We start from the raw sequence: 21,427 nt of genomic DNA on the forward strand, positions 1-21,427 counted from the left end.
CACCACCGCTTACGCCTTGGAGCAGAATTCTTGGCGCGGTCCGGTTGAACCAAGGCACTCAGTTCACCCAAGTTCGTGTGGCACCGATCGCGCAGCACGTATGCGAAGGAGGGACACAGGAGGATAAAAAGACCACGTTAGGCACATGACCCGATGCAACGGCAGAACGGCTCGTCGACAGTACGGATTTAGCAGATGTAGATGTGTCTGTATGTGTAGATCTATCGACTTGGTCGTGGTGGAATGGCATGGTGAAAAAAAAAACGTTGCCAGAGTAATGAAAGTTCTTTAAGCTAGAAGGCGTGTACTGTATTCGACACCCAAGAGAGATTTTGACTTCAACCTCAGCTACAGGAGAAGAAGTTGTCGCTGTGCCGTGGGGAGATCGTCATGGCCATAGGGCGTGTGTGTGTGAATTAAGCGCGGCCGAACTTACGCTCTGCGTTTGTAGACTGATGAGGGTGAGTCGGAGTGCATGAGGGCCAAGCAACACCAGTCGAGCAAATTTGTCTCTCTTAACATGGGGCCTGTTCTCTTCGTCGGTTAAAGTAAGGATTTGATGAATCGTCAACTCGATGCACAGTGAACTTCTCCAAACGTAATCGTGACCGCAAGTTTCTTCACAGCACCAGCCCAGACCTGCCCCCTGACACCAAGAGTGTGCAGCCGTACCCGAGGGCAAGTTGCAGAATCTTGGCTTCCCCACAAAGAGTGGGGTACCAGGCCCTGTAATACCGTGGTGAGGTGGCCGGTATTATGAGGGCGGAGGTGAGGATGCTGGAGACAGTGCCATGTCGCGGAAAGAGACTTCAGGTACGAGCCATTGTTGCAAGTGCGGCCAAGAGCCGAAGCACTTGAACCTTGATGCTGGCAGGACTGCAGCCAATACCGTTCCAGCGACACGTTTGGCAGGCTGGGGGTGGAAAGGGTGTTGGGTGGGGGGGATGCGAAAGACCAATTGTTTTTCCTTGGCCGCTCTGTGTCGAATACCTTCGCAAAGGTCCGTTCCCAGCTGGGCTCATGAACTTGCAAATCTCTCTTACGTGATTTTGGATAATCGAACCACTGAAAACGCAATGAGCGGGGAAAATGCAACTAGGACTGGTGACATTTGGCAATGGGCAACTGCGTTGCTAAGGACTGCTGGCTGTCGGGATCAAGTATTCTGTAGCTTGTGGAATGATCAAGTGCAGTTTTTTTTTGTTTTGGGTTTCACAGTTTTGCAAAGCTGCTGATCTGCACTGGTCTGCAGGGAGGAATGGCTTTTCCCTCTTCTCGATTTGTGCCACTGCAAGGAAGCTTAATGAGCCTAGTGAGAAGCAGTGTGAAATGGGCGCCTTTTTTGCCGGTGGGGCGGAATTTACCGGAGCTTGAGGTTGCGCTGTAGCAGCTGCTTACAAGTCGTCGGCTGCGGTGACTTTAAGGGCAGTTCTTTGCAATGCAGAGCAAAAGTAGCATCGCGATACTTTGCGGTTTGGAGCATGGCTGTTGAACCCTTTTCTCATTCTGATAAAGTATGCATCACTATCCGTTGAATGATGCCGCTTTGAGGCTTTTCTACGACAACTTACCCAGCATTTCCTTCGCTTACACTACCTCCATCACTTTCATATCTCCGTTCTTTGCTCCTCCAAAAGCGCATTTGTACTTGCAAGCCTAGGTCTATCTTGTACGTGGAAGACCTGGCACGTTAGCTTTTTCCCGCATTCCTTTCTCTCTTTCACGCTTCGGATGAAGCGCGTTATAAAAACTGGTACCCCGGGGCCCCGGCAGGCCTACATGAACAAAAGCAAGTACAACCCAAACCGTTACAAACAGGAGAAGGATCGCATATCTCGACAAACAGAGTTTGTAATGGCGAGCCTGTGCTGTCGGCGGTGCTGTGAGATTATTCAATGGAAGGTTGACTATGGTAAGTATACTTCACAAGAGCAGAGCCGCCGTTGCAACTTGTGCCGGGATAATAAAGTGACTCATGCTTACCACCGCATCTGCCAACAGTGCGCTGAACGCGAGGCAGTGTGTGCAAAGTGCCAAAAGCACCCAGCAGCATCAGCCGCCAACACCGAGGCTGACGTGCCCAAAACGGACTCAGATCAAGAATCGTCGGAAGGGAGTGTCGAGTACTTAGAGAAACTGAGAGAGCCGAGCAAGTATGCGTTTGTTGACGTCGCTCCCGATGAAGAAGAGCTTCAGCGGCTCACGGGTCTCAATACTCGCGTTTTGCAGCAAAAGTTAAGGAAACGACGAGAGGCTGAAGCTCGTCAATCCCTAGGTAGTTTGCGCGAGCGTGAAAGGCGAACTGTGCTGCGGAAAGCAACCATCCAAACTGACGCCTCCGACAGTGACGAGAATTTGTAAGCGTGTAATCTCATAACACAGCCGCGAGGAACCAAAGACGCTCTGATAACAGTCGGTTAACTGCGTCCCCGCCAGTCAAAGTGAAGGTGGCGAAAACGAGTCCCAAACATGAACAGTGCTGAATATTCTCTCGTACTGTATGCGGCGCACAAGGGAATGCTACTAATTATCTCTTTCGCGCTCGAAGCGCATCACTTACCATAGCATGCTCGTGTGTATTATGTCACGCATGATTCTCTCCAGGGCTCGATGAGCCCGTGTGAAGAAGCTCAAACGGTGCTCTTATACTCCCTGTCCCTCTTTATGGCCACTTTCCTGTGTTTTTATTGCCCCTTTCAAGGACTCACTAGATATTGACCCCTTACAAATGCCCGCCTCTGGCGGCGCCACTGGGGGTGCATCTTTTCTATTTCACCTCCAGCTGCTTACGTCAATAGGATGGTCAGCGATCTGGTGGATTGTGACATTAGGTCTTCTAATCTTCAAAGCTCTCTACCTACCGTTTCCACCAGCTGCTCTCCCAATGGAGATAGTCGCGTCTTTCTTGGTTCTCCTTGTGAATACTTTTGGTGTCCTCATAGGGATGCGTGGAAACAAAACGGAAGGCACCTCAGCGATAGTCATCAGTGCCGTTCTTTTATCGATTGCCGCTGTGGGGGCCATTTACTACATGTGGCTACAAACATATGTGCTGATGATGGATTTGGCGTTTTCAGCGACCTACCTAGGGATTAACTGTGTTGCGATACTGCTTGGTTTTTGGGCTACTCAAAGTGTCGCCAGGCTTGCTCGAGTGCCTGCCTTCAAGCTTGAAGTCGAAAGCGGGAGGAGTGAGAAAAAGAAGAACTAGATTTGGTGATAGAGATTCTTTTCCTTTACATATCTCAGTGGTGTTTTAGGGCGATTTCCCTCAAATCTTGTATAAATGCTGTATATCATCGAGAAAGGTAGCGCTACGGCGAGGTGCTCGCCTTTCAAACCCTTCTGAGCTTCATGCTTTTATCAAAGTACAAGAATAGAAACACACATTGCTACGACAATTAAGGTGCACGCATATAAGCAAAGCAGCAATAGCAGCAGCAGCACCAAGAACACGGTGTGCAGGACAAGATAAAAACAAGCGAAAAGAATGCATGATCTTCTCCTTATAGCCACAGAATACCAATAAGCACGTATACCTCTGTTTTACATCAATTCATCTGCTCTATTCACAAGTTTTCAGCCGACTACTTGGGCGCTGCATCTGGATAGATGTTTCAAAAAAGAGCTGTGCTACTACTATCAGCGCAATGGCGACCTCATTCTGAGCAACTGAAGCTGTGGGTTATCGGCTCAGCCAGTGATGTCACAACACTTTCCCTTGCTCGTGACTATGTTAACAACCTCGATATGGGGAGTGCTTTGCAGACGTTCGAAGACGGTTTGGAGCTTACTAGCATTCTCCCCGCTATCAAATATCCTCTTGGCACTCATACTATCTCAAAGCTCTCTTCTCACCTCGAAGCTTCTGCAGGCGAAGTTAGTGCGAAAGAGCTTCGTCAGCTGGCGTCGAGCATCAGTTTGTCACCGGAGCACTTGGAATACTATGATGCAGCGCTGAGTACTCCCAGTGTCGTAGCAGCGATCCGGTGCTGCTTACAGCTTGCAGACAACTCAGAGCTGGTTGCTTTTGCACGGCCGTTTTGGCGGGGATGCGAGCGAGCACTGCAAGTGAGTACAAGACTATCTTCTCAGGTCACTCAAATCACCGCCGACGAGTTGGCCTTTCGCCTTTCGACCTCTAGCAACAAAGCGACTTTCTTTGATCTTACTCTGGTGGAGGGTTTACCGCTCGAGCAAAAGGAGATGGAGGGATTAGTAAAGCAGCTACAGTCTGCCACAAGGGAATTGGAAGAGGCAGAGCTTGTGGATTTGCTGGAGAGAATTGCCGCTCCAAGGAACTCCCAGCGTTACGCAGCATGGGGCGCGGCTGTTCAGAGGGCACTTATCGAGAAGGGTGGGGTAAGTGATTCGAATTGTTTTCATGTTTTTGTCAGGCTCATGCTCACGGGAACAATCATCGAAGATTCCATCTGCCGCCAAATATGCAAAGCAAGTGGATACCTTGACTCTGAGCACACCGTTGAATTGCTAAATGCGCGGCGAGATTCGGATTTAGCCTCATGCTCAAGCTCTTCCTCGCTGGAAGATGTGGAGGCGGCGCTGCAAAGCTGCATACGCATGCGCCTCGAGCAGTCTCAGCCTGAAACACCCACTGACGAATACTTGGAGTGGGTGCTGTGCCTGTCTTTTTTCTCACGGGAGGAGGCATCGCTCTTGCTTAGCATGGCGGTGACAAGCGGCAGACTCGCCGGAGAGCTGTCTGCGAAAGAAACGGCCGTCGTGTGTAATGTCATGATCAGCACTGGCGTCTTCTTAACTACGTTGCTGCCCGCTATTCATCGCAGCGTGGAAAGAAATGAGCTCAGTCAACTCACTAGTGTGCATGCACTGTACATTCTGCAACGAAGTGGAATAAAGGCTTCCCCCGCTCTTCTCAAGAAAGCCATTGGCCGAGCTGGGGCGCGTCTTGTAACCGCTTGCGCGTCAAAGGGCAACGTTGACGACGAGCTCTTTCCCAGAGATAGAGCACTACTGATCGCTGGGCTCTGCTTTGTCGAGGATGAACAGCAACCTGTTCTGCTGCAGCGAATTGTCAAGTCTCAGGAGTTGTCTCTTTCTGCTGCAATGTATTTCCTTCGCCATGCAGGTCAAACAACGAGTTCAAATCGTTGGGTGAGAAAGGTCGTACTAAGTCGGGTACTACGGTCTGTGAGCAGCTGTCGCGCAGAGGATCTCTGCTTGGTTCTCTTAGCCCTATCTGATCTCGGCATTCGCGACGCTGTCGCATTTCAACGTGTGCTCGAAGAGCTGAAGCGAAAAACTCCTCGCACACAGGATGTGGTAGTCGCAGCTAAAGCAGCGCGTAAATTGAGGCTTACGCCTCTTCTTGAGCAATCAGAGCTCATTGAGAGCTTAAGCCACATCGCCAACGTTTCGTCAGATGACCTTCTCGCTCTGTTGAGTTGCAGCACCGCGAAGCAGCGGCAGTCTCTTTTGCGTTTCCCGGATGTGGTCGCAACTCTCAACCGGATATCACTCGCAGACAGTACGACTTCGGATTTGGTACTGCTCTTCACTTTTCTGCCATCACAGGGCGGCAAGAGAGCAGAGGTGGTTGCCGAGCTGCAAGCCCGAGAACCTGTCGAGCGAGGTGCCCTCTCTGCTGACGATGTCATAGCAGCATTCGAGTGTGCTGCTTCCAGTCAAGAGGTGGAGAGCCTTGCCAGGGTGCTCATCCGTGCTGCTCAAAACTGCGAGGAGAGCCACTTGATGCGACTGCTCCGGTGTGCTAGCAGGTATTCCAAGGTCCCAAAAGCCTTCTTTCGGATCGCAGGAAAGCCTATTATCTCTGCCGTGAACGAGAAAAGGTTGTCGCTTGTCAACGCGAGTGCGTGGCTGAACTTTTACGTTAATAATCAGATTCGAGATGATAGCGTTGGAAGGAGCCTACTCTCATTGCTATCGAGTTCACAATTACGGTCTCCCTCGCCGTTCCATCAAGCCTATTGCCGAGGAGCGCGGTTTTACGGAGTCAGCGTGAAAAAGTCGCGAGCGAAGAAACGGCTCTCTGATTTCTCTCTGCTGACTCCTCAGTAGGATGCCGTGCGTGCAGCCCAAGTGGTGCTCGGCTATTTTTCTCTTTCCCCCGATCTCTCAGTTCAATAGCAGTTTTGACTGCTTATGGACCAGCAATGTGAAAATCGTCTCCTGACCAAACTGACATTGAACTCTTGCTCTCCTTCCGCAGCGTTATGCTGTCTTCCTTTTGCTCCTCGAGAGCAAGGCGGGTTTGTGTGCAAAGCAAGCATCGAGCTATAGCTGACAGCGTCGCGTCACCCACGGCAGCAGTTGCACTCGTATGTCTCCAGATGCAACTTCTCTTTCTATACTTCTCCGCGTTCATTTCATTTGCTCAACTTCCGAATCTGTCTTTCCTAAATGGGGGGAGGGGGACCTGCGCCGACAGCAACAACGATCACGAAACGAGAGAAAAACTGTAGCTGACTGGATTTTCTTCGGATTCGATTGCTGCAACAGAAACTCGTCGAGGAAAAACACTACCGAAAGAGCAGACATTATGCTGTGCGCTCGCACCCGGCTTCTTTTCATGCGTCCCGAAACCGCTGCTGCAGAGCTGCGACGGCTTCTCCCACTGTTGTCGTTCACTGGTAGAAGAACCGGTGCAGCCACGCATTCAGTGGCGTCGCTGATCGTGTCTACAGCGTACTCGGCTACAGCAGCACGGTCGGTGACGAACCACTCACGCGACTGCCCTGTCCTCTCGAAGAAACTGCCGTTGTCGCTCATTGGGAAAGAATCCAGTTTTTCGGCGCGACCGTGTCTGAACTGCGTGCGCGAGCGAGTGCACTACGTTTCTTCGGTGTCTTTCTGTGATTATTTCGAGAAGAAGTGTGCAGAAGCGCAACACCACCGGAACACGACATCCAGCAACAGCGTCGTTGGTACTGCGGCACTTCCAAAGCTCTTGCTGGAGGCGATCGAACGCAGCTACGGCTCTGTCAATGCGTTCAAGGATAGCGTGGCGCTTCATTCAACAGGCGCCATGAGCCCTGGGCGGCTGTGGATCGTGTACACCCCTCCTATCAGCGGTAGCGAACATGGAGCTGTGAGCCTGGTAAACCTTCCAGCTTGCAAGGTTCCCCTGGTACACGGTCTCTGGCCGCTTGCTGTGATTAACATGACAGAGAAGCGTTTGTGTGAACAGATTGCGTGCTGCTCTGGAAAAGGTGGCGACGCCGTCGATGCTGATAACGCTCCTGCATGGTCCCATGGGGCTCGTACGCCTAAGACACTAGGTGCGCTTGTACCCACAGCGGAGGGAAATCATCGAGCAGGGAGCATGGCGCAAGTAAAGCTCTCTTCCATTCAATCCGCCATCGCAGAGGATGCACTATGCGGAATGAACTGGAAATTTGTTGAAGCGCAGCTCACGTCTGCGTTGGCGTACTACAGCTCCAAGGAGCGCACACAAACACAGCGCGAGCATCGAAAAGAAAAAGAGCATGTGGCGGCAGTGCGGGCTATGGGCCAGCTGAAAGACAGCGGTGCAGTGATTCATGCGACGGACTCGGTGACAATCACATCTTCGAACTCGTTTGTTGCATCGCCGGCAAGCAAACCGAACCTTTCACCTGGCGCGGATGTGACGTCATCTTCGCCAGCAAAGGCAGATATCAACGCGGTAGGAGAAGCCAGTACTCAAACAGCTGCAGTGGCGGCCCCTAGCGCGGAGGCAACCGCCGCAAACACTGCCTCTAACTCTGCGCAGACACCTGACAACACAGCAACAGGCGGAGCCGCTGCAGAACCACGGGCTGTGCAGCAGGCGGATGGAACGTGGGAGTACCACTACAGCAACGGGAACGTGACAAAGGTTCTCCCCGACGGCAGCAAGGTGTTTCAAACGGAGAGCTTGACAACGACAGTATTTGTGAACGGCGACACGCTTTTCGAGTACCCGAACAACACCTCGATTTTAGATCGCGCGGATGGGGTGCGCGTTACAACCTATGCCGACGGCACAACAAAGGAGGAGCGACTCAAGTGACGATTATAGGGTGGGCGGCTGGATGCGTTCTGTGTGGTGGCGTTGAGCAGAGGCTCAGCGAGGATGCGTGAAACGAAGCCGTATGGCTTAGGTGCCGCTGTGATTCTTGCGGGTTCCTCAACGGGTCTGCACTCTCTTCCCGAAATGTTGAGTCATGCAGCAAGAGGATGACGTGCAAAGCAGGCGTCGTTTCTCTTACAGGTGATTCTAAGTCTCTTCTCTCGATTGAGGCTGGAAAAAGCCTGGCACACACACACACACACATGCACATTCTCGGCTGCTGCTTCTGAAGGGAAAGGCTCTTTTACCTTTTTTCCTCCGTCCCTCTACGTGCAGGCTGCAACGAGTCGAAGGCTGGTCGTGATCTTGGTTCGAAATCGGACCAGAACGTATGATGCAGGCGTGCTGCTGCTTCGCGCGACACTTCGCCGTATGCATGATAAGGAGAGCAATAGAACAGAATCGCTAGTTCTCGTCTTGCCGAGGGAAGCGAGGTCTGATAGCGCAGGTGCACTTCGCGCAGCGTGCGTGACCACCTAGGCGAATGCGAACATCACTGGCTAATCCCTCTCCCATTCCTCTACGGTTGTGTGTGAGTCCTTCGTCGGCAGCGCTCCAACAGGTTTTTTTTTCTCTTTGCAGCGACGTGGTCACGATTGCGGCGTCTCACGCTTCCTGGCGCGATCGTGGCGGAGGCGTCGAGCACGAGAAGCACATTACCAGGCTTGCAAAATGACGCGGCTGGGCACTGTCTTCTCATCCTGGGAGGAGGGCGGCCTGCTCTCGATTCGCTTCTTTGTCCTTTTCCTGTCGGCCTCTTTCGTCTCAGCACCATGCATTCGGTACGCGCGATTATGGAGCGCGGCAAGAAACTTGAGCCTGAGTTTTCCTTTTTGTCGACCGTTGCTTCCCCTCTGTATGACGTGTGCTCCACCACAACGTGCCCTAAAAAAACAACCAATGCACACAAATCACAAATCCGCAACTGGAGTGAAACTTGTACGCACTCCCCTCCTCCCACTCACTTTTTTCTTGTGTGCAGTAAAGCATCTGCGGTGCGCATCAAGAATCACTATCGGCCGACCGAGAGGAAGGGAGAAGCTATCAGCTCCAAGCAGGTGGGCGGATTCCCGTCCCCACCCTCCCCTCTCCCTTTCGTCTGTCTTCTCATTTACTTCTGTTTACATACCCCGAAGGGCCACAAGGGACACTGCTGCCTTCGGCTCACGCTGAGGTGCTAACAAGCTGGACTCCCTGCAAATTGCAGCATATATATATATATTACGATGCGTATCCCATTGAGGCTTAAGACAGAATCATCTGCAAAACACAATAGACAGTTGTAAGAGGAGAGAGGAGCTGCATTGTCTTTCTTCGTGTCCTGTGCGCTTTTTACTCATCTGATTTCCCGTCGAAATAGGCACTCCCTTCAGAGGCAAACCACATGATTTTGAGTACGCGCACGTGGAGGTGCGCATCGCAAGTGGCTCTCCGCTTCGGCCATCGCGGCGCCTGTGCTATTCCGCATCCAAAGAAGGCATACCGTGGCGGAGAGGATGCCTACGCGTTTCATCCTTACTGCATCGGTGTGGCTGACGGCGTTGGAGGATACGCGTCTTATGGCATCGAGCCTGCCATCTACACACGCAATGTGATGCGTTTCGCGCTGGAGTATGTAGAGAGAGAAGCCAGTCGCTCAAAACGAGCTACCGCCCTCGCGGCTCTCAACTACGGGTATAAGAAGGCGAATGATGCGAGACAGCCCGGCGGCTGTCCTGCCGCTCTGGCGACCATCGTGGACAACACGCATGCGTCATTACTGAACTTAGGTGATTGCGGACTGGTCATTGTGCGGCAGGGCAAGCTTCTGTATCGCACAGAGATTCAGCAGCACTCCTTCAACTGCCCGTACCAGCTCCCTGATGATCCTCCTAGCGCTGGCGAGCAGGCCAAGATCGAAGTGCGCACCGGCGACGTCTTCCTTTGCGTGAGCGACGGTGTGCTGGACAACGTCGAGCTGGACCGCCTCCTTGGGCATCTCGGCGAGGTGCCAGCGACAGGGTGCCGCAATGTAGCTGAAGCTATCGGGCAGGAGGCTTTTCGAAACGGACAAGACCGCCGCTACTTTTCACCATTTGCGCGGCACGCAGAGGAAGCTGGATACCGCTACACCGGCGGAAAGCTCGACGACATTACGGCACTGGTGGCTCAAGTGACCGCTGACAGCGAGGAGGGGACTGCAAACTCCCCTCCCTTGATCACGATGCTGTTGAACTTGGACAAGTGAGTAGAGGCGTCCCTGAAAAAAGCGACGGATAGTAGCGCCTACAGGTGATATTGGCCTCGGGTACATCTAAAGATACTTTGTGCTCTCTCTTGGGTCGGGGTAAAGGTGCTTGCTCATGTTTTTCAAGATGGGGCGGGTGGGGTGGGAGGGGGGGGGGCGCACGTTTGGTGTGTTTGTGAGTGGTGCATTCCGGGTGTTGTTCTGTTTCTCAAAGATGAACCTACCGACACACACAAACCACACACACACGCGCTTTGGAATGTCGCTGGCTGTGAGGCTGTGCACGCTCGCTTTGTCTCCTGTCTGGGCACCCCTCTCCTCCCCCACCGCTCTTGCACCTCTCCACTATTGGCTGTTGTTTCCTTTTAAAACTCTGATACATGTGCTTCCGCAATGGTGACAGCTCCAGCCAGGAAGGACATCAGCCCCGTATAGCGCAAAATCTGCTTTTTGTAGCACGAACGAGGCTGCCGCGTGGACGAGGAGGGATGGCACCAACAAGGGCGACAACCACGTGACATGGGTATGTTCGCTGCCGCTGAAACGACCAAAAAAAAGAGAGCGAGATGAGTGGTACAGACCCCGAACGCCCCGCCTCTGTTTTCCCTCTTTTCGACAAATCCGCTCGCACCCAAAGCTAGGTGTGCGCGGATGACGAGGTGCTGTTTTCCGAACAGGAGGTTTGAGTTGCTGGTATCGCCCCTCCCCCATGAGCAAATGATTGCATTACTCTTTCACCTCTACCCTCCACTCTCTCGTGCACGGCTTCTCGTCACGCGTGCCACCTGCTTGTTGGCACTGCGAAACTGATCCCTGACGGGCAGCACACACGCACACACGTACGCACGCACGCAAGGAGTGTGAGCACCATATAAAGCCATCTGCAACGTAAGACCAGAGGTGTGTTGAGCTTTTTCGGCTTGTGGGTTGCTGTTCTCCCTTTCCGTTCGAACCTTTTCAGCTTCTCTGCGCACGGCCATGGAGTCGAAACTGAGCAGCGCCTTGCGCGGATGTGACAAGTGCAGAACTTATGCGGAACTGTGCCGGACATTTGAAGCAAAGGTTTCCCCGATCGTTGAACAGGCGCTACAGTCACCCCTTGTGAAGGCTCCTCGTGACCACACCACGCCTGATGAGTGTAGTCCGCGTGTGGCGGAGCTGCGCGAGGCCTTGTGCACTTGCCTCGGTGCTGACAAGGCTACGCCAGCCGAAGATGATGTGTGGTTTTTGATCTATCGTACGGTCAGCAACTTCGTGGAGCGTCAGCAGCGCAAGCGGTCACGCGATCAAGATGGCACGTCGCTATCTACACTGGTCACAAATTGCTTTGTACTCTTGTGCACCCGCACTTTGCCGCAGCTCGATCACATGAAGCTGCGGTGGGGATTTTTGAAAAAAGAGCGTGCGGCGTTGGAGTCGAGCGACGCCTACGTGCACTCCAACTCCTCAGAGCGGCGCAAGCTGCAACTCAATGCCACTAGCGTCCTCTCTGTCTTCTCGGAGAGGGCACACAAGCACTCCTTTACGTTTGTGTGGATGCTGTGCGTGGAGAAGGCTGGTGAGGCTGCCCTGCACGTTCATCTGCTGCACCGGCTGGGGTCTGTTGTTCTTCCTCACCTCACGAACCCGCTTGTGCTAGCGGACTACCTCACCGGCTGCTTCAGCAGCGGCGGCATCATCTCGATCCTTTCACTGCAAGGACTCTTTCTACTCATGCTCGATCACGGGCTTGAGTACCCGAATTACTACGAGCAACTCTACAGTCTCTTGACACCCGACGTGTTCGCTTCGCGGCACCGGTATGAGTTGTTCCGGCTTCTGGATCTTTCCATGACGTCGCTTCGTGTACCGTCCTACATTGCTGCAAGCGTTATCAAGCGCGTGGCGCAGGTGTCGCTGATGGCACCCGCGCCCACGCTTTACTTCAGTCTTCCCTTTCTTCGCAAGGTGTTGCAGTCCCATCCCAACTGCCTTGCTCTCATTCACCGGAGCAGCCGCGAGGCTGTAATTCCTGACGACATGACTGACCAAGACGCGGATAGCGTCACGGCACAGTCTGCCAAGGCGCAAGCGATACGCGACACTGCAGCTCTTTTCGACGGCCGTGATCCCTTCGACGACCGCGCGAAGTTGCTAGAAACACACGCGCTGAGCTCCACGTTGTGGGAGCTGACCGCGTTGGAGCGGCACTTCATGCCAGTTGTGCCGCTCATGGTGTCGGCGTTTTCTAGCACGGCAGAGGACAAGACGCCGCTGCGCTACGAAAAGAGCTACGGCCGCCTCTTTACCGCCGAGGTTACACGCGCTATCGATAGCCATAATCTGCCCACGATCGCCTACGAGGCGCCGTTGGAGGCGGACCCAACCGATCTGCTCTCCTTCTGAGAGAGACGTCCACGGGATGACGCGGTGGTCTTTGCCGCCGCTGGGTCAGGATGGCAGTGCTTCAGGGCTCCCAACGGATTATCTGCTGCTCACTAAGCCGTGTACATGTACAGGCAGCGAGTAGGGAATGACCAGCGCGGAACTCCCCACAGGCACCCACTCACCCACCCACCCACAGGAATACATTCGAGTAATTTCTGTACTAAATCCGAAACACGACGGTGTATAACACACGGACACACAAGGAAAAGAAAAAGAAACCGGCATAATTTTGCAGTAACGTTGGGAATAGCGAGAGACGAAACGAAGCATCGGAAGATGCAGTGCTTTGGGGGCGTCTTTCGAAGTCCCCAGCTCTCATTCTCCGGTATGAGGGAGATGCCGGAACCGTACGTGCATTTTCATATATGCGCGCCGACGCGCTGCATTGTGTGCCGCTGATGAATGCTGTTGTCGCCCTTCTGGCCATGTGGCCGCTGCAGGTTGCACCGCGAGGCTTTACGTGGAAGGGAGAAGGGAGTGCGCAAATGCGAGAGGCAGATGATGTAATGGAACGCGCGCAACTCAGAAGCGCACGCACACACGCTATGGCACTCTCCTCTGCCTTTTTCCACTCCTACGCCGCGCCTTTTGTACTCACTCGCTCACTCTCTCTTCTTCCCCCCTTTCGTTATTGCAGAATGAAGAACTGACCGTTGTGCTAGATCTAAAGGTGCTCGTGTTTTGCGTGTGTGTGTGTGCAGGTGGGCTCAGCTTCGCACACACACACAAAGGCTCACGTCTCGCTGTTAATTACCTCGCTTTTTCAACTCTTCTGCACGCGCGTTTATCCGTTTTTTCTGGGTGTGATGGGGACTTGACACCAAAGCGGAGTTGTGACCACCACGAAAAGAGGCTAGTAGTCCGATACAAAGAGGGGGGGCCGCGGCAGGAAAAGTGATACGCCGCATACTCCTTTCATCAAGGCAACTACGCGACTAGTTCGCACGCGACTGAGGGGGGAGGATAGGGTACGGCATTGTCAGCACTTTGTAGAGGTACCAGCGCGCTTGTAAATGCTGCGCTTTTCCGTGTGTGCTGCCGTGCGAAGGGCATCGCATGCTTCCACCTTAGCAGCTTTTTCCGCCCGCCGCCAGCTTGCTCACACCCCAGTGCACTGTGGAGCAGCTGCCATGCAGCCGCCGGCGTGGATCGAGCAGCTCCGGCAGGACGCCAAAACTACCGAAAAGTCCATCTCGTATGACATCAAGGTGTACGATGAGCTCTCCTGGCGTCGCAAGCGTTTCACTTTTGACAAGGAGCTGTGGGATCCGATGCGGATGAGCAGCATCCTGCGTAATCGACTTTGTCTGGGCAACGAAGACACCGAGTACACAGTCATTGGGGAGGCGTTCGTTTTTCCAGACCGCGAGGACTCCCCAATCGTGAACGAGCCGCAGCGCGCCTGCACGCTTCTCTGGGACCAAAACAGCTCCACGGAGAAGGTAATGATCCAGCTCTCTGAACACTTTCCTCCGCTGCTGTGGCACACGGTAAAGCCGACGTTCGGGGCATTGAAGAAGGTCTTCTCCGAGTTCCTCGACGTAGACGCGGAGCATATGAAGAAGTATCTTCCGTACTACGAGGAGGTCCAGAACCGTATTGAAACTCAGATGGACGAGAAGCTGGTCGGCACCTTGAGTCCATCGCACATGAAGAACAAGTTTATCGAGGACATGCGCAAGCGCGATCCTCGGTCGGTGGAGCTGGACTACCCGAATGAGCATAGCATCTTTCTTGGCCTCACGCCGCACTTTCGCGTCACGGAGGATCAACTCATGAAGAAGAACCCGTTTGTGTTTGGGTGGCCTATGCTGCTCAGCGATGGCAACGAGTATCTGGAGGACACCCCCCTGCGCATGGCCGCGTTCCGTACCGTTTACTCAAAGTCACTGCTGATGTTCCACACCCGTCTCGACCTTCAGGTGGACCACCGGCAATCGCATTTGCCCGGCGACGACGTGGCTGACATTCTGCTGGAGATGCCCGTCTTTTGCACTATCAACTACCCCACGAACACCCGACTCTGTGGCGGGCGTCCGCTGGTGCAACGGTTCAATCAGGTGATGGGCACCTCATACCCACTCGGCATGCCGGTGGATGTGCTCGCCGCCTTCGCCCGCGAAAACACCGTCAAGGGAGAGCGAGAGCTGCTGGAGGAGTTGAAGTTCCTGACGGCAGCGTCGCAGAAAGTACCAGAGATGGAGCGTGTGTTTCGCGTCTCGGAGGACCAGTTGAGCTCCAACAAGATCATTGGTCAGCTGGCCTACACGATTGTGTACCTTGCGCTGGTGAACTACCCTAAGTTCGCCGAGGAAATCTTCAAGGTGTACTGGAAGCACCCGAGCGACCTTGTCCGCGTCGCATGTGCGAAGGGAGCTCACATTGTGGAGCGGCAAGATCTGGTAGAGCAGCTCATTCAAGCAGAGCCGGAGGGGCGGTGCAAGACTATGCTCACGGCGACGATGCATCTAAGCACAGACGCGCACTCAGCCAAGGCAGCGTATTCGGAGGGGAAGTGAATTGAGAAGAAGTTACAGTGAGTGGACACCTAAATGTAGCGCCACCGCTTTTGAGTGATGCTTCATGATGGCGTCTGTTCCGCTCTTCTTTTCTCTGGATGTCTGACAGGGGGCTACTCAATAAACTGCCCGCAAGGCCAAGGCATTCACAGGGGGTGTCCATCAACATTCAAGCGATACCGCATTCGCATTGGACCGTTTGCGCCCATCATTAAGACCCCCCTCCCTCCCTCCCAAAAAAAACGCGAAGGGACGTAGTGGGCCTGGTCGCCGTTCAGCCAACCTCAGCGAGCGGCAAGCCTGTCAAGACAGACTCCACGGCCTGAAAGATGGGTTCTGACAAAGAAACTCCACCGTCCGTGTAGACAATCTCTCGTACTGCTTAAGTGCTCAAGGTCGCTCTTATTCTTCGTTCGGTGACCGCTCTTACATGTCATCCCGCCCCTCAAGTACTTGCTCTCCGGTGTCGCTCTCTGACGGTGTTTTCTCCACGCCACCGCGTTACTCGAGCGTCAGCGAGTGTGATGTGACACCTTCATCCTCTCTTTTGTGTCTCTCTTGTTTTTCTGCTCTGTCCTCGCCTTCTGCGCACGCATCTGCGCGCTTACCCACACACCCATACCCACACACGGTGAAGAGAGACCACCCCGCGGGACGTCGCCACCCATTGGAGGCGTTTTTTCTGCTCATCTTTTTTTTTGCACGTGCTCTTCGTCAATGAGGCTTCACTCCCCCACGCTCGCTTCTAGCCTCGCCTACGCGAGTATGCAGCGGCCTCTCGGAGTGTGTTGAACGGGAGAGTCACCTTGGGAAGAGTAAGGCACGCCTACTCAGGCCCCCGTTGATTGTGACTTGTTGTCGTTCTGCCTCGCCCCCTCCGTGCTCCGTTTCCGTGCGTTTTGCATGCTCTCGCTCACTTTACGTTTCGTGTCCCGCTACCGTTGCTTTATTGCTTATCATTACAATACGTTGCACTGCAATACCGTCGTCTCGCTCCCTTGGAGTTTCGCCACGAGCGAGTCTTCTTTTTTTCCCTTCCCCTCACTTTCTCACTTGTCCCATTCTTTTTTTTCTTGTTATCAGACTCCCCTTCGCTGTCCGTGATGGCGGGCCCCACCTCTCCATGCGTGGCTGTGTCACAGGGCCCACAGTACATCTCCCCCACCCCACTCTCTCTGTGTGTGTGGAGGAGCCGAGCCCCCCCCCCCCCCCCCCGATGCTCGCCAAATGCCGACCCGCTTCTGGTGGGGACAGGGCCCAGCACCCACGACCTGGGGAGGCGAGTGCGCTGCAGCGGCACTGACGTCGGGAGTGAGGTCGTGGACGGCGGTGCGTCGGAGCGACCCGCGCCGCTGAACACGTCGGCGCCATGCGCATGATGGGCGAGGTGCCAGCGTGAGTGGAGGGCGTCGCACCCGACCCTCACCCACTGCCCGCTGGTGTGTGTGTGTGGGGCCTGGGGGACCGCGCGAGGGTGTGCACGTGGTGGTGGCCTGCATGATGGGTGCGGCTGTGAGGCGACCTGCGATGCCGGGGCGGTGCTGAGGTGACTGGGTGTGCGCATTGCTGCAAGGGATGTGTCTATGGCTGCATTCACGCTGGGAAAAGAACAGAATTCCCGCCAATTGGCTTTGCGCGCGTTCTGCAGAGCCAAAGGATCACGCATCCCTGCACAGACCCAAAGTCTACAAACGAAAAAGGGAGAGGCTGAAACAAAGCGGAAAACGAACGGTCGTACACTTTTGCCCGCGTCACCGTCTTGACTGCTCTTTGGGTTTCTGTTCTCTCTCCCCTGCTGCTTCTCACGTTGCCACCTCCTCCACCTCCATCGGATCTGCTCTCCGTAATATCGATCACCACTGCTGTTCCACCCCGCACCCCAAAAAGGGAAGGAAAGGTGGTTTCCTCCCTCCCATCCTCGAAAAGGAGACAAGGGCTGTCCCGACCGCCTCTCCTACCCCATATTCCCCTGCCCTCATCACCTTCCCCTTTCCATTTGACTTTGTTTCTGCGAAGCGCTCGCCTCCCTCCCACCACTGAGGACCGGTATTCTGGCACAACAGCGGCGCAAGGGGAGGTGGGAAGGGTAGCGGCAGGGGCAACAAGGAAGGGAGAAGAGCTGGATGAAGGGATGAGCCAGGTTGGACGTCCGCACACGCCTTACGATTGGAGCGCTGGCGTGCGCGTGCGTGTGCAGCGCGCCTGTCAGGCGCCGTATTTCAGCGTCTTCCGCGAGGAGAACACGCGTCAAGCAGACGCGGTGTACGAGGGGCGCTTGGGCCGCGCTGGCGCCGGCGCGTATCCAGCTATTCAAGACGACGGGCTGCGTCTTTTGTATTTTCCTTACAGAAATGCGGCGCCTGTGCACTGCACCACGGCGGAGGCCGCAGGCGTGGCATCTGAGACGGTGACGCTGGTCGGTGCCACTGGGACGATGGGCAAGTTCGTAGCAGAGCAGTACCTGCGCCGCGGCGTTAGTGTGACAGTGCTGGCACGCGATATCGAAAAAGCCAAGTCACTTTTTTTGCCGATTGCAGATGGCCAGCGTGAAAAAAAGCGGTTGGCGTCCATGGGGTACAGGCAGCTCGGCGGTGCGGCGGAGAAGCGGGAGCTGGCGGGGTCTCTCCACTACAGGGACTCTCGGCGGGAGGGCCGCCACGTGCTGCGGTATGAGTTCCGCAACTTGCGGAGTGTTGGGGGCCCCAGCGCCAGCAGCGCCAATGTCAGTTGCGACCAGCGTGTCGCCCTGGAGCTCATCGAGGGCGACGTAGGGTCCACGCAGGACCTCGAGTTTTCGATGCGGCACTCAAGCGTCGTATTCTACCTTGCCGCTGCGCTTGAAGAGGCGTCCGGCCCGGGACTGCGGGCAGGCGATTGTCTCAGCTCCTCGGCTGCATGGTGGAGCCCCGGGTCGTGGTTTGGGAGCGGCCGACGTTTTGGCGGTTTCTTGCACGCCCTCGACGCCTGTCGCCGCGTCGACGCCCACTTCGTTGCCCTGACGCCACTGTGGGTGCACGGGTCGTGTTTATCGCCGCTTTACTGGTATCGCCGACTCCTGTCGTACCCACGCGGGTACTGCAAGGCTGTGCAGCTGCAGGAGCAGACGCTGCTTAGTCAGAGCGGTAGCCCAGGTGCGCGCTGCAGCTTGGGGGCAGATGAGCTGGAGGAGCGGCAGCCGGGTGGGGACTGGGGCTTCTGGTGGCGCAGTCGCTTCTCGACGGAGCTACTGGCCGACATTCCGATACAGTTGCGCAGTCCAGTGCGCTTTTCACTTTTCCGTCTCTCTGACGTTGTCTTTCCAAGCTTCAACGAGCGCATCGTCGCTTCCAAGAACAATCGCATCGACGACGACCTTCACGTCAAGTCCATTCAGCAGGGCGATTTGGACGCGCGACTGCTGGCAAACGTCTTGGTGAAATCCATTGGGCTGTGCAACTCCGTTGTCGAGAGCCGCATCGACATGGGTGGACGCTTGCGAGGCGGCACTGACATGCGGGACGCCAACGCTATCTTCGATCTCTTTGAGCAGTTACGAAATGAGTAGAGGAGGCGTAGCTGAAAGGACTGGCACGCGGCGTGGGAGCAGTATATCAAGTGGAGCACCGTGAGCAACCCGCGATGCGGTCTACCGCGTTTTTTCTTCTCCTTACGCCGTATCCCATCTTTATCCGGTGATGCGTGTGTGAGCGGGAGTGCCAAGCCTGTGTGGCGTTGTCGGCTTTTCACTCGCGCTTCGTGTTTTCATGAGACAGGCAAAAGCGAAAGTTGCGCGATAATCTTCGACACACGTGCTACGGAGCCGCTTCGACGAACGCGCCTTTTTTTCGCGCGAGTTGCCCGGGACAGAGGGACCCGACGCGCGCGCGAGGGAGTTGGTGCGTTCATGTGCGATGAGCATGCGGTGTCGTGGGCACGCTCGCCAAACGGATGTGCTCACAACCGGTGTGTGCGCCGAGCGTCTCGAATGCTGCGCGACACGGGTGCTTTTTTTTTTCTCTGCTCTTGTCTCTTGTCAATGAGCGCCGGGTCTGTCTCTCTCTCTCTTTCCCTTTCCCTCTCTCTGTGCCATTCGCCTCTCAGCTCAACTCTCCGCAGCCTTCCTTAACTTGTGCGTCCTCCGATATGTCCAGCACTGCACCTTCTTTTACCTTGATCTAGTATTGCGCCCACGTGTGTGTGTGTGTGTGTGTTCGTCTGTGTGTACAAGGGATCGGGTGCATTTTGAACCACGCGCGCTGACGTCATTGACTGCCACCGCTTCTACAAGAAACAAACTCGCAGATACGCAGCCATAGGACTCCCTTTTTTTCCAGGCGCAGCTTCTAGTGCCCCACCGCAGCATACCCAAACCGAAGTGCAGCTTGAGCATCTGGCTCTAGCCATCGGTTCCTACGACGGTACTCACTGTACGCACGTTTGCGTCGCCTCATTACATCCCCCCTCCCTCCCCGCCGCAACACATACAGGCATACGCGCACCGTGGCAAGAAGATTTGAAGACACCGGGTAAGAAAGCAATGAACTTGCTCGCGTCTCGCCCGCTCAACCGCTATGATGACGAAGCCAACAACGCGGCGTACATGGAGAATGAGCCCTTCCACGTCCTTCCGCCTGAGCGATCCACGGCAGGCAATTCGTCAGAGTCTGACAGCAGCACGTACGGCTCGCGTCGCACCGCCGGTGATGGCTCTGGCAAGCGCGACGTGCTTTCGATGCAGCATGTCATGAACATGACAGAATCCCTGCAGAAGGAGCAGGAAGATCGAGAGGCTCGTGAGAAAGTCGACAAAGTCAGCGACGCCGAGCGGATGCGCCAGGTGCGAAACGTACAATGGGAAGCTGTGAGGAAGCGCATGAGCCAACGGGCAATGTCCTTGCACTCCGTTCGAGCTTATGACAGCGAGGATGACGAGGAGGAAGTGGAGCTGAAGTCAGTGCACACCGCGCTGAGCGCGCTTGTGCCCTCTCTGACGGAGGAGCGGGCCACGCGACGCGGGGGATTTCAGGCGGCGGAGACGATGCCGGAGAGGTTCTGTCACTTCGTCTACAACTGGCTCATGTACTTTGTCTACGCATTCTCTGCCTCGGCGTTGCCAGGGATGGATGTCAACAAAGGCGCGGACTCGCGAGAGTACTTTGACCGCCGTGTCCGCTAAGGGCGCGTGAGGTGATCGTCGCCGTGCACCTCTGCTCTCGTGGATACCTCCCTAAGCGCATCTCCCCCTCTCAATTCGCTGCGGTCTTGTTCGTGACTACCTTCGATGCTGCTGCCTTTTCGTGTTTGTTTTTCCTGTCATGACCGCGCACCACCGCGGCCTTCACGAAGTGAGGAGCAGTGCAACCGATGGAGTTGAGAAAAACAGGGATAGGCTCTGTCGTCAACCACCCCCTTCTCCTGCACCGCCATGTGCCACCTCTTTCCCATTCTCTGCCATCTGTCTGGGGGAAAAAGTGTGTTTGAGGGGGTGCGGTTTGTTCAAGGGAGGGTGCAGACCGGGTGTCCGGGTTTTTGCAGTGGCACCCCTCCTTCTCCTTCGACCTTCCTGTGTTACGCAGCTTCGGGATGCCTTCTACTTTTTCTTTGCTTGTTCTCCTCTCTTTGGTTTCTATTACCATCATCTCATTACTTTTACCTTTCGGTTATATGTTTCCCATTCGTTGAGCACTCTTTGGCTGGAAAGCGCAGGAGTTGTATGTGTGTGTGTGGGTGTGCGGGTTCGTCTGCTTGTGTGCATGCGCATGTCCTGTTTTCTATTACAAAAGGAAAAAAGAAGCCCTATGTAGACTCTTGAAAATAATCTCTGAGGGACTGTGGGCGATAGAGAGGGTGGATACGCAATGCCAAGGTGTGCGTGGTTGCTACACTATGGTTTTTCTCGCCCTCGCTCTCGCTGTCTCTTGCTCTCTCTGAAGACTTCCAGGGGAACGCCTTTCAGACTGATTGCCTCTCTCCTCTTTCGTCACCACATCTGCGCATTTTGTCTTGTTGGGCCCAGATGCGCGTACGTGCGTTTGCTTCAGATGTGGACTGCACGTTATCCCGGAGTTGATCGGAGGGGGAGGTGTGCAGCTCCTCAGCTTGATAGCTGGCGCTCCCTCTACGTTGCTCATTTTGTTGCCTTCGCCTTTTTCTCCCATCACGATTCCCGCGATGAGGATGTGT

General features: G+C 54.9%; 9 protein-coding genes across 9 annotated transcripts; all 9 read left to right on the forward strand.

Annotated features, from left to right (window-relative positions):
* Positions 1-1,731: 1,731 nt before the first annotated feature.
* Positions 1,732-2,361, forward strand: LMXM_33_0700 (conserved hypothetical protein; the record flags this gene model as incomplete). The annotated part of the gene is made up of 1 exon (XM_003878607.1): positions 1,732-2,361. One exon carries the CDS (start codon positions 1,732-1,734, stop codon positions 2,359-2,361), a length of 630 nt encoding a protein of 209 aa, XP_003878656.1.
* A 367-nt stretch (positions 2,362-2,728) lies between these two features.
* Positions 2,729-3,211, forward strand: LMXM_33_0705 (conserved hypothetical protein; the record flags this gene model as incomplete). Its single annotated transcript, XM_003878608.1, has 1 exon — positions 2,729-3,211. One exon carries the CDS (start codon positions 2,729-2,731, stop codon positions 3,209-3,211), a length of 483 nt encoding a protein of 160 aa, XP_003878657.1.
* A 539-nt stretch (positions 3,212-3,750) lies between these two features.
* On the forward strand, positions 3,751-6,060 carry LMXM_33_0710 (conserved hypothetical protein; the record flags this gene model as incomplete). The annotated part of the gene is made up of 1 exon (XM_003878609.1): positions 3,751-6,060. The coding sequence occupies one exon, from the start codon at positions 3,751-3,753 to the stop codon at positions 6,058-6,060; it is 2,310 nt and encodes a 769-aa protein (XP_003878658.1).
* Positions 6,061-6,571: 511 nt separating this feature from the next.
* Positions 6,572-8,032, forward strand: LMXM_33_0720 (conserved hypothetical protein; the record flags this gene model as incomplete). Its single annotated transcript, XM_003878610.1, has 1 exon — positions 6,572-8,032. The coding sequence occupies one exon, from the start codon at positions 6,572-6,574 to the stop codon at positions 8,030-8,032; it is 1,461 nt and encodes a 486-aa protein (XP_003878659.1).
* Positions 8,033-9,686: 1,654 nt separating this feature from the next.
* On the forward strand, positions 9,687-10,319 carry LMXM_33_0730 (conserved hypothetical protein; the record flags this gene model as incomplete). The annotated part of the gene is made up of 1 exon (XM_003878611.1): positions 9,687-10,319. One exon carries the CDS (start codon positions 9,687-9,689, stop codon positions 10,317-10,319), a length of 633 nt encoding a protein of 210 aa, XP_003878660.1.
* A 978-nt stretch (positions 10,320-11,297) lies between these two features.
* On the forward strand, positions 11,298-12,704 carry LMXM_33_0740 (conserved hypothetical protein; the record flags this gene model as incomplete). The annotated part of the gene is made up of 1 exon (XM_003878612.1): positions 11,298-12,704. One exon carries the CDS (start codon positions 11,298-11,300, stop codon positions 12,702-12,704), a length of 1,407 nt encoding a protein of 468 aa, XP_003878661.1.
* Positions 12,705-13,876: 1,172 nt separating this feature from the next.
* On the forward strand, positions 13,877-15,265 carry LMXM_33_0750 (conserved hypothetical protein; the record flags this gene model as incomplete). Its single annotated transcript, XM_003878613.1, has 1 exon — positions 13,877-15,265. The coding sequence occupies one exon, from the start codon at positions 13,877-13,879 to the stop codon at positions 15,263-15,265; it is 1,389 nt and encodes a 462-aa protein (XP_003878662.1).
* A 2,131-nt stretch (positions 15,266-17,396) lies between these two features.
* On the forward strand, positions 17,397-18,809 carry LMXM_33_0760 (conserved hypothetical protein; the record flags this gene model as incomplete). The annotated part of the gene is made up of 1 exon (XM_003878614.1): positions 17,397-18,809. One exon carries the CDS (start codon positions 17,397-17,399, stop codon positions 18,807-18,809), a length of 1,413 nt encoding a protein of 470 aa, XP_003878663.1.
* Positions 18,810-19,781: 972 nt separating this feature from the next.
* LMXM_33_0770 (conserved hypothetical protein) lies at positions 19,782-20,420 on the forward strand (the record flags this gene model as incomplete). Its single annotated transcript, XM_003878615.1, has 1 exon — positions 19,782-20,420. The coding sequence occupies one exon, from the start codon at positions 19,782-19,784 to the stop codon at positions 20,418-20,420; it is 639 nt and encodes a 212-aa protein (XP_003878664.1).
* Between the last annotated feature and the right edge of the window lie 1,007 nt (positions 20,421-21,427).

This window comes from Leishmania mexicana, chromosome 33, assembly GCF_000234665.1.
Source record: "Leishmania mexicana MHOM/GT/2001/U1103 complete genome, chromosome 33".
NCBI lineage: Eukaryota > Euglenozoa > Kinetoplastea > Trypanosomatida > Trypanosomatidae > Leishmania > Leishmania mexicana.